Below are 15050 nucleotides of genomic sequence, written 5' to 3' on the forward strand. Positions count from 1 at the left end.
CCATTCAGAAGAGAACACCCCTTTAAACACCTAGGAAGGCAAATCAATAGGACAACAGGAGGCTGTGTGTGTGTGTTGTGTTTCCTTTAGAGGAATGCTGTGCCTCTGAAAGCCACCCCCTTTTCCCTTCAAGGGCTCTTGGAGGCCAGGGAGGGGAACTGAAGAATTCAGGCAGATGTTCTTGGTAGCAAAAGGACAGTCCCTCCCTTCCTCCGCAGCCACCATCTGTCTCGAGTTGTACATTCACCAGGCCCAGGCAGAAAGCCTGCAAGGCAGGTGCAAGGAAATGGCTAGGGATCTTCCTTGGCCACTGGCCTGTGAAGCATGCTTGCCCATTGAGCAACTAACTCACCTGTTGTAAAAAGTCCAAGCCAAACTCCACTTTAAAACAAAACACTTATTTGCTCAAAGGGTACTTTTAAAAATCATCTACACCATGTAAAAGAACTAAATAAAATGAGCAGGAATTATTTTGATCCTGTTTCACAACCAGAAATAAATATATTCAGATCCCATCCACTGAGTTTCAAACTAACCTAGCAGATTTGCGGCATGCTCCAATATCATTGACTTCTCTCCAACATCATTTACTTCTAGGGATTGGTTTCAGTGGGGTTGGGGCTCTGCTTTGGTTACCCTTTTGCTATCATCTGTTTGCCTTTCATGAATCAGGGAATTGCCACCCGCCTTCAACTTCTCCTATTGAGCACAGGCGGATGTGGTGAGCCGTTTAATCTGTTTTTAAAGCTTAAAAGGTTTTGCAGATAAATTTGTTATCTGCGACAGGGCCCAGCACTGCTACCATGGCTTGTCCAGCATCCCTAGCCATCCACGGTTAGGCCAGGGAGAGTCAAGAGTGCAATAATTTCAAAGCCAGACCTCCAGGCTCAATCTCTAAAGAAACTGCACACAGGAAAGCACTACTAGTTCATGAAAAGGAAAAAATACACCACCCGCCATGCTCCAAGAAATACGTTCAAACTTGTTCTCACAGAGCCTGCCCTTGAGAAGGGGAGTTTTAAAAACTATAACTTTGTTTTGCAGTCATTGAATCAGCAAGTATCTTAGTGGCACACCCAAAGCTCCTGGCATCAAAGGAGCTGAAGGAAAGACCTCAAATCCTCCACTGTTCTTTGGCAAGTTCAGAAGGAGGCTGGCAAAATGTCCTCATTTCAGAAGACAGTACAAGAGAGAGAAGCAAGGCTCCCTTGCAGCATATGGCACCTTTCTCCATCCTGGTGCTCTCCCCTCTAACCCCCCCTAATAGTTACAGCTCCCATCTCCCACAGCCAGCATGACTGGGGATAATGGGAGTTGAAATTACTTAGTAGTAAGAAAGTGAAAAGGCAGGCCCATTTTGGAACATAAAGAAAACAAAAATAATGACCACAGACAATCTACACAAAGTTTAATTAGACAACAAAGAAACAGAAATAGTCAAAAGAATTCTGATACCTGGGATCAAACACTGATAGAAATGGAGAAATCAGAAGAAGATTAAGAATGGGAAGGACAGTTAGGAAAGAACTAAAATGCAAGGATACAACTGAGCACAAAAGTTAGAATCATACAAGCCACTGTATTCCCTATTGCCATGGATGGATCTGAGAGCTGGGCAGTTAAGGAGGAGGATAGCAGGAAAATCAACTCATTTGAAATGTGGGGCTGGAGAAGAATGCTAAGGATCCTATGGACATCCAGAAAGACAAACAAATGGGTCCTAGAGCAGATCAAGCCAGAAATCTCCCTAGAAGCCAAGATGACAAAACTCAGGTCTTTGTACTTTGGACACATCATGAGGAGGCATGAATCACTGCAAAAAACAGTAATGCTCAGAATGGTAGAGGGAAGTAGGAAGAGAGGATGGCTGCATACAAGATGGATGGACCCTATTCAAGAGATCACTTTGCGTATGAGTTTGCAGGAGTTGAGCAGAGCAGTGGAGGACAGAGGGTCTTGGAGATGTCGCATCCATAGGGTCCCCATGGGTCCAAATCAACTCAAGGGCAGTTAACAACAAATCCAACACCATCTGGAAGGTGCCATGAGTCAGGGGACAGCTGCTATGTGTAGCCCTGGGAGCCACTGCAGCCCCCCTTGAAAGAGTTTTTCTGGAGAAAGGATGGGGAAACGATGTTCTTTTGCAGAGGCCCCAAGAGAAGTGGAAAAATTATTAGGTGAAAGATTAGTCACTTTGGATGCAAAGAGCCAGGGAATAGGGACATTATTTCAAAGCAGTCAAATCCTGGCACTTTTAAAAAGGTGTTTGATGAAAGAACAGGGGCAGTGTTAAGCCACTAGCAGCAAATGGATTAAAGGGTCAAAAGAGAAAAAAATGTGCAAAGCCAAGCCACTGAAGAACATTAGCAACAAGCTTCCCAGGGCATCTCCCAACAAGCCTCAAGCCAACCGCTTCTCTCTACGCCGAAATATTGGGCTACAAGCCTCTGCAGAATGCTCACCCCCCAAACCAAAGGGCCTGACTTTCTTAAGGTTTAACTCCCCTTTAAAGTGCATTGCATTCATGCTACAGATTTTAAAAACAGGTTTGAAGAACATTGTGGTTTCTGGCATAAAGAGTGGCTCAATCTGTATGTTGGGCACTTTCAAAGGTCCCAGAGTAAGAGATGAGAGAAAAGGCCAGCTCCCCCCCACCCTAAAAAAAAAATGGTCTGGAGGCCAAGGAGTGTCTGAAAGGATGTGTTCCACTCAAGCCCAAGAGGTCAAGTGGGGTGAATAAATCAAATTGCTGGAGATTGTGGATAAGGTCTTGCATGATCTTTCCTTGGACCATCAAAAAATGGTGAAGACGGAAAAAGAACCAACAGCCCAGAGCAACGCAGCCATGTTTTCTCGGCTTGTCCAGACCACACTTTTGGAGGTAGGTGCAGAATTCTGATACACAACCACACAACTTCCACCTTTACTATCTGTGCAGAGCACCCACAGCCCTAACTATGCATCCTTCAGCCGAGGATGCTGAGAAATCTCTACAGATACCCAGACTCCAGCATTCAGAATTCCTCACTCAATCATCAGAGCCAAAAGACCACCTAGAGTTTGAAGGTACACTCTTCTAAGTGAACCCCTCTCAGCAACCCTTCTCCCAGGCTTACAGTTCCAACTTACACTTCTTCGAAGCTCTCCACATCTGGCTCCTGAGGGGAATCCGGGCCAACGCCTGCACAAGACAAAAAGAAGCTTGTGTTAAAATAGAAAAGAGCTGTTGGGTTTTCTGTTTCCTCCAACCTTCTCAGCATTACTGGGCAGTCTCGACATCCCACTAGATTTCCTCTGTCACAGGTATCAAGAGAAAAGCCATGTTGGCCCACACACCAAAGGCCTATCTTGCCGCCCTCCATCCTGTTCATGCAAGGCCCCACTGATTTCCCACTGAAGTCCTCCAACCGGACAGGAGTGTGACTTCATCCTCCATCTTATGTCCCCCCACCGACCCCAGAAAATGAAGCAATATTACTCCCTCTGATGCTGGAGGTGACATCTATGCATGTTGGCAATAAGACATTGATGGCTCCAGCCTCCATGGATTTTCCCAACCCTCTTTTAAAGCTATCCAAGTTCAAAAATCACTAAATCCCAAAGCAGTGAGTTCCACAGTTAACTTATTTGCTATGGGGAGTTCTCCCTTTGATCTGTTGTAAATCTCCCATCATTAAGCTTCAGTGAATGCGACCCCCCTCCAGATGAGCACAACTAAAAGTGTTAATATTTATATCCCTTCCTATATTCAAAGAGCTGGATATATACGTTATGACCTATAAAGCCTCTTATGGCTTAGGTTCAGGCTATCTGACACACCACATCTTCCTGTATAAGTCTACCAGGACCTCAAGGTCTTCAGATGCCTTTTTTCTGTCCCACCCCAAATGTAGGGCCTTTTCAGTGGCTGCCCCTAGACTTTAAAACTCCCTTTCCAGGGAGGCCAGAATGGTCTCCTCCTTGCAGTTCTTCCTTTTTTTAATAAAGCTTTTATTAAATACAAACTTTCAATATGTAAAATATTTTCAAACTACATTTAACAAAGAGAGAGAGAGAGAGAGAGAGAGAGAGGAAAAGACATTAGCAAAAATTACCTAGAACAAAAATTTGACTTCCTTCCCCTAAATGACAACTATAGCATGTAGTTAACCACACTTCCTGCCAAGGACTGATTAAATCCTGCTTCTACTATAAGCACACTGCCATTATCTTATGAAACCTAAAAATGTTGAAGTCCCCCATCATTTTTCTCCCAAAAAACAAACAAACAAACAAAACCCAATAAAGTTATCCCAATCAAAGATTAATCCTTAATCAAAATTGTTAAATCCATCCATTTCATCCAGTTCATTTATCTTATCCGGCCGATCTCTTTGCTGTCCTTCCATCTGCAGGAAACTATGCTAATGTCTTTTCCTGTTTTTCTCTCTCTTTAGTTTTTACTAAATCTGTATATTGTATATTTGTATATTTTTGTATTTTATCAGAAGGTATTGTAACCCACCTCGATCGGTAGGGAGAGGCGGGATAGAAATGCATATTTATTTATTTATTATTTCCGGTAGGTAATTAAAACTGAAGATTTTTTAAACAGGGCTTTTTAAGAGGGCTACGGTATTTTTATTGAACTGTTTTTCCAACTGGTTTTTGGTGTAGGTTTTAAATTGTTTTAATATTATGCATAGCATAGTTTAACTCTAGTTTGATGCCGTCTTTTGCATGTTTCAGCTAAACTGTTAAGCAGCCTTAAATTGCAATTTGGGGGGAAAGGCGCAATATAAACAACATTAATGAAAACAATAATGTGAAAGGAAAAAAATAAACTCCTGCCTATCCACTTCCTCCAGAATAGGCATAAATTTATGCATGGCAATGCTGACTCCCTTACTGGCCTTTTCTTTAAGCTAAACATTCCCAAGCGCCGTCCTCTTTCCATCCTCCTCCGGCTACAGGCAAATATTTTTCCAAACTGTACCTGGACTGTGGAAGCGGAGAACAGCCTGCTCCCTGGATCAACTCTAATCTAAAAATAGCCTAAGAACTCAAACCAGAGGAAGACCCATCCAGGGCAAGCATTCCTCTGATATGGGGCAGATCCAGCACATGTGTGTGAGCATTTTGCATTTCTCAGAAAGAGTGTGGTCAGGTTTTAAGACAAGGAGCAATGCTATCACCTGGTCATCTTTACCCAAGTCCTAAGAGATTAAAGCTTTGCTGATAGAATGGGAAACCTCTCCAAGCTCTGGTTTATTTTGCTTGATAAGAAGGTGGAGAAAAAACAAAGCCACCAGTTTCTTTGCCCGATCAAGAGAAAAAGCCCTCTCTTTCCTCCCCCACCTCAGGAAACTAGATTCAATATGTACTTTTGCTGCTTATCACAATCTAGCATTCCTTGACCTGCCAGATGTGCAACTCCTATCCTATCTAGCCACCATGGCTGCTAGATGATGAGAGCTGCAGCCCAACAGGGACTAGGGCAAGGAAGATGAGCACTGACCAGTGAGAAATGTCCACCTTTCAGGAAAACACGTTACAATGCAGCTGACAGATATTCTCAGATGGGTTCTGGGACTTAGACTGGCACAGCAGCCTCCTGTCCTCAACTACAACTCTGTGCCCTGTAATCTCAACATGCTATGCCTGCCTGGTTAGATAGCAGTAAACATGCATGCATGCATACACACACACACCTGTCTGTCTTCCTATACACACATCTGGAGATGTCTCAGAAAATGACCTCAGCTGGGATGGTCATAGCTCAGATCGAGTGTCCCTGTCCCTCTACTAGAAGACACCGATTCCCAGGGAAGCCAACCCCAAAGTCTCTTATTCACACACCAAAAGGGTTTCAATTGGTAACTAAAGTCCAAAACACACAGCTGAAATAATTCAGTTTGAGACTCCTTTAACTGCCCTAGCCTTCTCTGTCAGAGAGCTCTAGTGCCACAATAAACTACAATCCCCAAGATTCCTAGCCTTGAGCCAGGGCAGTTAAAGCAGTGTGAAACTTCAACTTGGAGGTGCGTAACAAGAAGTCCCTCTCTCTTTTACTGCCACGGAAGGCATGGGACAGAGAAATTCAACAGAAGATCTTCTGCTAAGCCCATAAACAATGCAATAAACAATCCTTCATTCATGTTTGTATTTTAAAACATCTCGCACAAGGGTGAGCCACAGGAAGACAAACTACTCACCTGAATCCGCAGACTCTGAGTAAACTGAATCCTGGGAAGACTCTGAGGACACTGAATCCTGGGAGGACCACTCTGTCTTGAAGGTCATTCCCATCTTCTTTCTCCGCTTTGGAGTTTCACAATCACTGTAACCATATAAAAGAGGAACGTGAGAGATCCACAAACCTTACAATGTAAATAACACCTTAGCATGGTGTAGTGGTATGAGTGCTGGACTATGACTTTGGGGACCAGGGTTCAAATCCCTGCTGTGCTGTGAAAATCTACCAGGTGTCCTTAGGCAAGTCACACTCTCTCAACCTCAGAGGAAAGCAAAATCCAGCTGGACAATTCTTACCAAGAAACTCCCCTGCTAGGTTTGCCTTTAGGTCACTATAAGGTGGAAAAGACTCAGAGGCATACAACAAACATATACTCAGGGTAGCACACAGTGGAGACATGATAATTAGAATGATACGAAACTGTTATAACTGTGTAATGGAGATGCATTCTAAGGCTGAAACACACATTCAGAATAGGACCTTCGACTATGCTCTGTTCCCATGATCTTGCTCCTTTGGAACCAAGTGACCTATCAAGGAATGCTGTGTAACACTGAAAAAGGTTGCTCACTGCTTCAAAATGTCAAGTTCATCCTAACAACTGTCATTCTGGTGCAATTCCCCTCCTTGCTAGTTACATTTTGCAGTTGTCTCCTTTGGATCTGGGAAGTTCCATAACAAATAAACGAATGTTTTCATTTCAGTATGACTGAATGTTCAAACTATGGGTTATCTCAAAAAAATAAAAATAAAAAAAATAGCTCCTGTTATAGAAACCATCTGTCAGGACACTGGGCTTGAGCCAGCAATCCCTTGCAGAAGAGCCATGGAGGCACACAGCAAAGATGCCAGCCCAAGGTCTGCTTAATGATTAACTCTGTGCATTCAAACAGGGTGCCTTTGAGAACAGGAAGGACTCAGCCGCCTATCCAAGGCTTGCCCAAGATAAAAGGAAGGTGGTGCCCACATTTTCCCTCTGCTCAGCTGAAAAATGTTCCACCCATGGGAGGAAGTTGGGCCGATAACTCTAAGATGGAGGGGAAGGAAGTGGCAGAGCTGGAAAAGCACAGCTGTGATGCTTTAAAGCTGGCCAATGCATGGGTCCATCTAAGCCCACCCAGCTTGTACTCTGAAAGACAACCCCCTTCCCACTGCAGGGAATTCAAGGATTGCTCCTGACCCTCTGGGAAGTGCTAGAGTCGAACCCAAGCCCTCCTGCAATTTTGAAAACTGCAATTTCTTAGGCATATTTCCTGCATGTGTTTCTAGCAGTTCTGTACTCCTTTTAGCCACCACAGTTGCATCCTATGGACATGCTGGGTTTGTAGTTTAGTGAAAGGCTAGAGCTCTCTGGCTAAAAATTCTCTATCCTCCACTAAACTACAAATCTCAGAATCTCCACAGGTCAGAGGCATCATAGGCCCCATATAGACAGGCCAAAATAAAGCTGCTTTGGGTCACTTTGGAGGTATGCTGTATGCGTCCTAAGAGGCCGGAAGCCATGCCAAAGCCACAGTCTAGTCCTAAGGACAGGAGTGCAGCTTTGGCACAGCTTCTGGACTCTTAGGACGCATGCATCATTTAAACAGCATACCTCCAAAGTGACCCAATGCAGCTTTATTTTGGTCTATCTGTATGGGGCCATAGTTAAAGTGGTCTCGGACTGCTATAACTGTGAAATGTGTGTCTGAAACCCTAGGATTCCACCCCGAAGCCAACATGGAGACCTACATTTTTTGGCCTATAGTTGTTGGAATCCCACATCTAGAACGGGAAGGCTTTGAAACAAAGGAGTTATTTTGAACTGGAGCAACTCCACGTTGGAAAACTGTGGGCAATGGTTCTGCAGAAGCCAGAAATGCTGCTGGAGGGAGGCTGAACCATCCCAAAAACAGAGGGGGGCAGCCCTAAAAATTACAAGGGACCTTACAGCAAGCCAGCACAACTTACAACGGCTAAAAAGGAGCGGGGGGGGAGGGGGGGCTTCCAGGTTCCTTCTTTTTAAAAACCTAAAGGCAACACAAGCCTCTTTTGCAATGCAAGGACAGGGTACAGACACACAGCAATTACAAGTTGGTTTTCTCTACAAAGCCTCGCTTCTTCCTAAGAAAAGGCCACTGTACGCTCACCACATGCAAGAAACGCTCTTGCGGCAAATTGCAGACATACTGCATGCTTTCCCCATCCATAGGAAAACAAGTCCAAAACAGGCCTTGTGAAAGAGAGGTCAAACGGGACCAAAGAGGGCTGTGGCAGTACAAAGATAAGGGAAGGGAAAGAAAATACAAACCCCAAAGGCCCCCAAAGCTCCACTACTTTTAAAAGGCAAATGGCAAAGAAAGAAAGGAGGGAGAAGAGAGGGAGGATTGCATGCACCAAGTCTGAGCTCCAAAGAAATTCAAGTTAAAAGCCATTGTTTTATTTATACAACTTGCATTCATGCTTTCAAGGTCCCAGTTGACTTTTGGGGATCCTATGAATTTCACAGGGATTTCTTGGGCCAGGAATACTCAAGAGATTGTTTGCAATTGCCTTCCTCTGGAATACAGCCTGATCCAAGTTGCTTCTGAGTAAAAGACAAGCAAGGCCCAGGACCCCTGGCTCTGAAATATGCATGCTTTAGGCCTGCATTCCTGCCTTGCCTTTCCTCCAGGACAGTGGGCTAGAAAAGCCCTTACTTGGGCTACAAAGGACCAGGATGCATCCCTGAGGAGAGCCCAATGTCTCTCCCAGCAAGGCTGGATACTGAAACTGGCCCTCACACAAAGGTCCAAAACACAGTGCAGAAAAAATCCAGTTTAAATGTTCTGGCTCAATGTCAAGGAAATCTGGGAACTGTAGTTTTGTCAGAGAGCTCTGGTGCCACAATAAACTATAATTCCCAGGAGTATCCAGCACTGAGCCAAGGCAGTGAAACCATCATTGTCCAAAGGAAATGCGCACAAACCTTGAAGCAGCTTCAAGTGCAGGTTTGGAAAGATCCCCTCCCTCAGAAACCATGGGACCCTCCAAATGCATTAGACAAAGAGTTTTAACATTTTTGCAATCAATAAAAGCCCAAGCTAGGAAAATTTGGGGGTACCTTTTTAGGAGTATATATGTAAACAGTCTCATCCCACCTCCCCCTCAAAAAATATGTGTCCAGCATAAAATATATCCTCTACAAATAGGGTGAAAACTTAAAGGAGCCAAATTTAAACATGAATTTGAAAGAAGTAAGAAAATTGTCTAATATATTTGGAGGGTCCCAGGGTTTCTGAGGGAGGGCATTTTTAACACTCATCATCCCCAGCCAAATGGGTTGGATCCTGACCCGCAAGGCGTGAGAGAGAAATGTTAACTGCATTCAGGAATAGTGCTATAACTCCTGAATGAAGGCCAAGGGGGCCCAAAAGGATGCAGAGGGAGAAAGGCAGCATAGAGCAGTGGACACAGCTTGCTACCCCAGCAGGGATTCCCACAAGGTGCATCTACATTGTAGAAATAATGCAGTTTGACACCACTTTAACTGCCATGGCTCCATCCTACAGAATAATCCTAGGGCTGATGGTTTTGTGACACCTCAGCTTTGGTAGAAAGGACTGAAGACCTTCTCCAATGTAGAAAAAATGCAGCCTGGCACTACTTCAAGGGCTTCACCCTTTGCAATCCAGGGAGGTATAGTTTTGCAATGGCTATTTTAGCCTTCTCTTGCGAAGCATGCTGGAGCATGCACCTATGACCCAAATGCATTATCTCTACAGTGTAGAGCAGTGGTTCCCAAACTGTGCCCTGTAACAGATTTTGGACTTCAGCTCCCACAAGTCTCAGTATTGGCCAACAGTCTGGGATTCTGGGAGCTGAAGTCCAAAATCCCTTAAAGAGCACCGTTTGGGGAGCCCTGGTGTAAATGCACCCAGGTTTGAAAGATTTGCAAGAAGGTCGGAGGGAAGGAGGTGGCAAGGCTACTCTTGCTGCAGTCAATCCGGATTCCAGGCCACTGGGCCTTTGCATCCCAGCCACATGGCAGAGCCTGGAAGCCGGATGCACTCTGCAGAGCCATGTGGCTGGGATGCAAAGGCCCAGTGGCCTGGAATCTGGATTCACTCCGGAAAGCAAAGAAAAAAAGGCACACCCAGAGCAACTACACCTTTCCTTTGTTCTCCTTGGGGCCTGGCCATGCGGTCCCACTTTTGCACACACCCTTCTCCCCCCCCCCAAAAAAAAAAACACCACCTGGGGCTTCTTTTGCAAACTAGGCACCCCAGGACCATGCAAAAAACGAATCCCAACTCCGTTACTTTTGCAACTCCTCCATCCACTCTGCAAAAAGCAACTTCCCAGGAGCCCAGCTGCAAAACCCCAGGGAGCCCCTGTTACTTGCAAACACCTTCCTCTTGGGGTCGCTTTCCCAGCTAGAGGAGACCCATTGCAAGGCTGGGCTCTACGGGGCGTAACAGGTAGGCTCCCCTGTTTGTAGTGTTTTTAACGAGTTATCAGTAATTGCCTTTTGTTCCTTGTCCAGAAGGAGGCCCTTTGATCCTCTGTTTCATTCTAGTTTTAGATCCACGTTTTGTATGGCTTTCCCTGAAGTCTTTCAAATTGCAGTTCTTTTAGGGTTCTTTGGGGGGGGGAGGAAGGGGATACAATAATTAGTAACAACAGTTGCAACTTTCGGAGTTTTAATTTGGAGGCACCACAACAAGGATAAATAATAATAATCCAACTTCGAGTTCCTATTTTGGGGGGATGAGGATGATGATAATAACTATGCAGCTGGGGCTCCTTCCCAAAGTATTAGGTATCCAGTCGAGGAGACCCCTGACATGGCTGGGATTTACTTGGGGGAAAGCCCTTTCAGTTCCAGTTTGGGAGGCAAAGGGGATTGAAAACAACAACAAGAATGATCAAGGCTCTAGCTGGGATTCCTCCCAGAGTATTAGCAGGTACGTGTTCGAGTAGACCTGCTGCTTCGCTGGGCCTTACTTGGGTGTAAAAGGCCTACTCCATTGGGGACCCTCCTAGAGTAGACCCATTGGATCCCAGGGACTTGCTTAGGCCTAGACCAGAGGCATCATCCCTGCAGCCATGGATCCATCCCACCTGGGTCCCGAGACTCGTGCAGCCCCCTCTGGCTCCAGAGGCTCCCACTTCTTCACCCCATGCCTCTTTGCACCCAGTTAGCTCCCTTTCTGCAAGGCCCCTCCTCTGCCTTCCTTGCTTACCTGCCGAGGCCGGCCAGCTTGTCCATATGGAGGGCCAGGTGGGTGACCGGCGAGAGCAGCGCCCCGGGCTCCGCCAGGGCCAGCGGCCGGGCGCCGGGCCGGAGGAGCTGCAGCGCCGGCAAGGGGAGGCCCGGGGGCCGGGCGGGGGGCCCCTTCTTCCTCATCCTCCTGCTCCCGGGGTCCTCCGCCTCCATCTTCGGGGAGCCCTCCGCCTCCATCTGCAGCCACTGCCTTCCCGACCCCTGAGGCTTTGGCAAAGCAGCCAGAGCATGCACTCCTCCAAAGGCAAGGCTCGCTGCAAAGGCCAAGGCTGCTAAGGCGGCTGCTGCTGCGGGGAAAGAGGGACCCTGAGGCTGGAGGAGAGGAGGAAAGGGGGACTGCAGCAGAGAGAGAGGATGAAGGATGGAGGCTTTTGTAGCGGGAGGCGGGGGCTGCCTGCTGCTGCTGGGGCCCTCCCTCCTCCCCTCTCCTCCTCCTCCTCCTCCATTCGCATTCGAAAAACAACAGACGACTCCGCCAAGCAGCAGCAACAGCGCCACCCAACGGACGCCAGCGGAAGGGAAGAAGGGCACAGCTGCAGGACTGCTATTACTGTATTTGGGGCAGCAGCACTGCAGCCTTCGGGGCAGGATCCCAGGAAGACACACAGAGAGAGGGGGGTATTATAAATAGGTCGTATATGCCATAAGCCTAGATTGATAGATAGAGACATAGATAGATAGATAGATAGATAGAGGTATATGGGATTAGTTAAAGGTACATCTTGCATATCATATGTCTACAGACAGATAGATAATGAGATATGGTATTAAAGATAAATTTTATACAGTAATAAAAATAATACTAATAGAATTTACTTATATGCCGCCCAATCACTGGGAATCCAAGCAGCTATATATTTGTATGTGTGTGTGTATATATATCTATATCTATAGATAGATAGATAGATAGATAGAGGTATATGGTATTATAAATAGAAAGACATATGCTATAGATGGACAGACTTGTATATATTAGATAGATATATCTTATATGTCATATATAGCCAGCATGGTGTAGTGGTTTGAGTGCAGGGTTCAAGTCCTGGCTCAGCTATGTTAAGCCCACTGGGTGACCATGGGCAAGTCACACTCTCTCAGCCTCAGAGGATGGCAAATGCAAAACCCCTCTGAGGAAACTTGCCAAGAAACCCCCATGATAGCTTCACCTTTGGGTCACCATAAATCCAAAATGATTCAAAGGCACACAACAATGGCAACAACAAGATAGCGGGGGGGGGGGGGGGAGATGGTATTATAGACCAGTCATATGCTATAGATCTATAGATAGTAATAAATAGATAGATAGATAGATAGATATTTGAAGAGTTGAGGAAGAAGTCTTCGTAACAGGAACTTTTGGAAATCTCATTCCTTGGGTCACTGCAAGTCAAAGTCCATAGCAGCCCATAAGAGGCAACATCAATGTGTTACACATAACTTCCATAATAATAATAATAATAATAATTTTATTTCTTACCCGCCTCTCCTCGTGGCTCAAGGTGGGTTACAACATAGTTAAAACACAATTATTACATGAAATACACATATGAAGCTGCATTGCTACGCAGTATTTGTACTACAATACGTAGGACAACAATTAAATATAAAATTCATGTTTAAAATTCATGATGAAAACTGCCTGGATAGGAAGAGATAGGGCTTCAAATGTGTTTTATATTCCAACAGCTGGTTTAGTTTATTGTGGCCCCAGAGCTCTCTGACAAAGAAGGCTAAATGTCTCACAAAACTACAGCTCCCAGAATTTGCTAGCATTGAACCAGGGCAGTTAAAGCGGTCTCAAACTGGATTATTTCTTCAGTGTGTTTGGGAGCAGAGTTTTTAATATCCTGTCTTTTTTTCCCCTAGTTGGGAAATGACAGTCATGAAAAGCTCCCAAGAAGTCATTCAGAAAACCCCAAATATCTCAAGACTGTTTTGGAGAGGAACTGTCCTTCTGTCTGGCAGATAAAGGCCAAGAGAACAAAAGCTTCCTGTGGGAAACTGAATGAAGTGTTATCTCTGGTGTCTGGTATCTCACTTCTTTCCTGGTCACTGTTTGCACCTCTCTTATTTATTTATTTTTAATTGAAAGGGCTTGGGTTTCTGATAGACCAAGCCAAAATTCAGCAATGGCTTTAAAGGATCATGAAATCAAAAGGGTTGGCGAGAGGTCTTCTCTTGCAATGGTTAAGAGACAAAGCAAGGTTATGGAGTAAGAAGGGCACCCCAGAATGATTTGGGTCAGACTGCATGACCAATGGGGCACTATTAACCTAAAAGCCTGGCACATGGAGAAAGGGCACTTGCAGTCCCCAGATAAGCACATTTCTCCATTTTTAGTAATGTGGGTTTTTAACACAACTTCCCCTTTCCCCCAAGTCAAATGATCCTCATTAACAAACAAGAGAGAATAAGAAAAGGCTACTCTTTAAAAAGATAATGGGCCATACATTAAAATGTGAGCTCCTCTCATTGCATTTCCTAAATCCCTTTAAAGATGAGGATTGGGGGCTTTGCTTTTATCCCTAAAAAGCCTTTGAGCTGATGCATGTATGCGCAAGAAGGGCAATGCACTCCTCTGCCAGCAATGGGCAGATTAATCAGTGGCATGAATAAATGGTCGGCTATTGTCTGGAAATGCCTCCTTCAGAGGCTGGGGATGAGAGTGGACCCCACCTCCAAGGAATAGGAACTTGGAATTGTTCCCATAAATGTTAGAAAGACATCTTTCGCAAATATAAATGAACCCTACATAAAAGAAGACAAAGCAAAAAGGAATGATGGAAGCCCCCAAATCCTTAAAATGTCAGTAAAGCCTGAAGGCACCAGATCCTGTCTGATCTTAGAAGCTAAGCAGGGCCAGGCCTATTTCTTACTGAGAAGAAAGGATGCAAAGGAATAGCAGATGATCCGAGATATATTTCACAAGAAGGAAGAACTGGCAAAACCACCTTTGACTAGTCTTTGTCTAAGAAGACCCTATGAAATCCATGGGGTCACCATAAGTCAACAGACTACTTGGAGGCACCTACAGTCCGCACCCACCATATTAGCCTCTTTGGACCTTTAGAAAGATGTAGGGCCAAATGACTGATCCCTGCTGAGTTTGACAAAAGGTCAAAAGTGACGTTTCAGTTTCAATATACGTTTGTGGGGCTCTCCAGAATTCAAGAAGGATTTCTCTGCGTGTTGGTCATCTTCCACCATAAGAATAACTTAAACAATAATAAAATAAAAATTAACACTATTTAAATAAACATAACTTCATCCTTTAGTCCCTGCCCTAAATATTAAACCATCACAGTTTGCATACTTGCAGGGCAATTGTCAAAATGATTTCCTTCTGGATGGAACACCCATTAAGCTTCCCATCTAATATCAACTTAGTGGGGGATCACCATCCCTGAATCAGTGAGATTTACTTCTGTGTAGTCCAGACCTGTAGAAAGATGTAGGGCCAAATGACCGATCCCTGCTGGCTTTGACAAAAGGTCAAAAATGACATTTCAGTATACTTTTGCACTGCATCACCCTGGGCAAGTCATACTCTCTCAGCCTCAGAGGATGGCA

The 15050-nt window shown here is 45.0% G+C and overlaps 1 protein-coding gene across 1 annotated transcript in view; it reads right to left on the reverse strand.

Moving 5' to 3' along the window:
- CDC25B (cell division cycle 25B) overlaps positions 1-11911 on the reverse strand; it is a 33416-nt gene extending 21505 nt beyond the window's left edge. Inside the window, 3 exon segments of the mRNA XM_042469727.1 lie at positions 3130-3181; positions 6195-6319; positions 11440-11911. Of these exon segments, the coding sequence (XP_042325661.1) occupies positions 3130-3181; positions 6195-6319; positions 11440-11657 (395 nt within the window). The 5' untranslated portion in view covers positions 11658-11911.
- Between the last annotated feature and the right edge of the window lie 3139 nt (positions 11912-15050).

Source organism: Sceloporus undulatus, chromosome 5, assembly GCF_019175285.1.
Source record: "Sceloporus undulatus isolate JIND9_A2432 ecotype Alabama chromosome 5, SceUnd_v1.1, whole genome shotgun sequence".
Lineage (NCBI taxonomy): Eukaryota > Metazoa > Chordata > Lepidosauria > Squamata > Phrynosomatidae > Sceloporus > Sceloporus undulatus.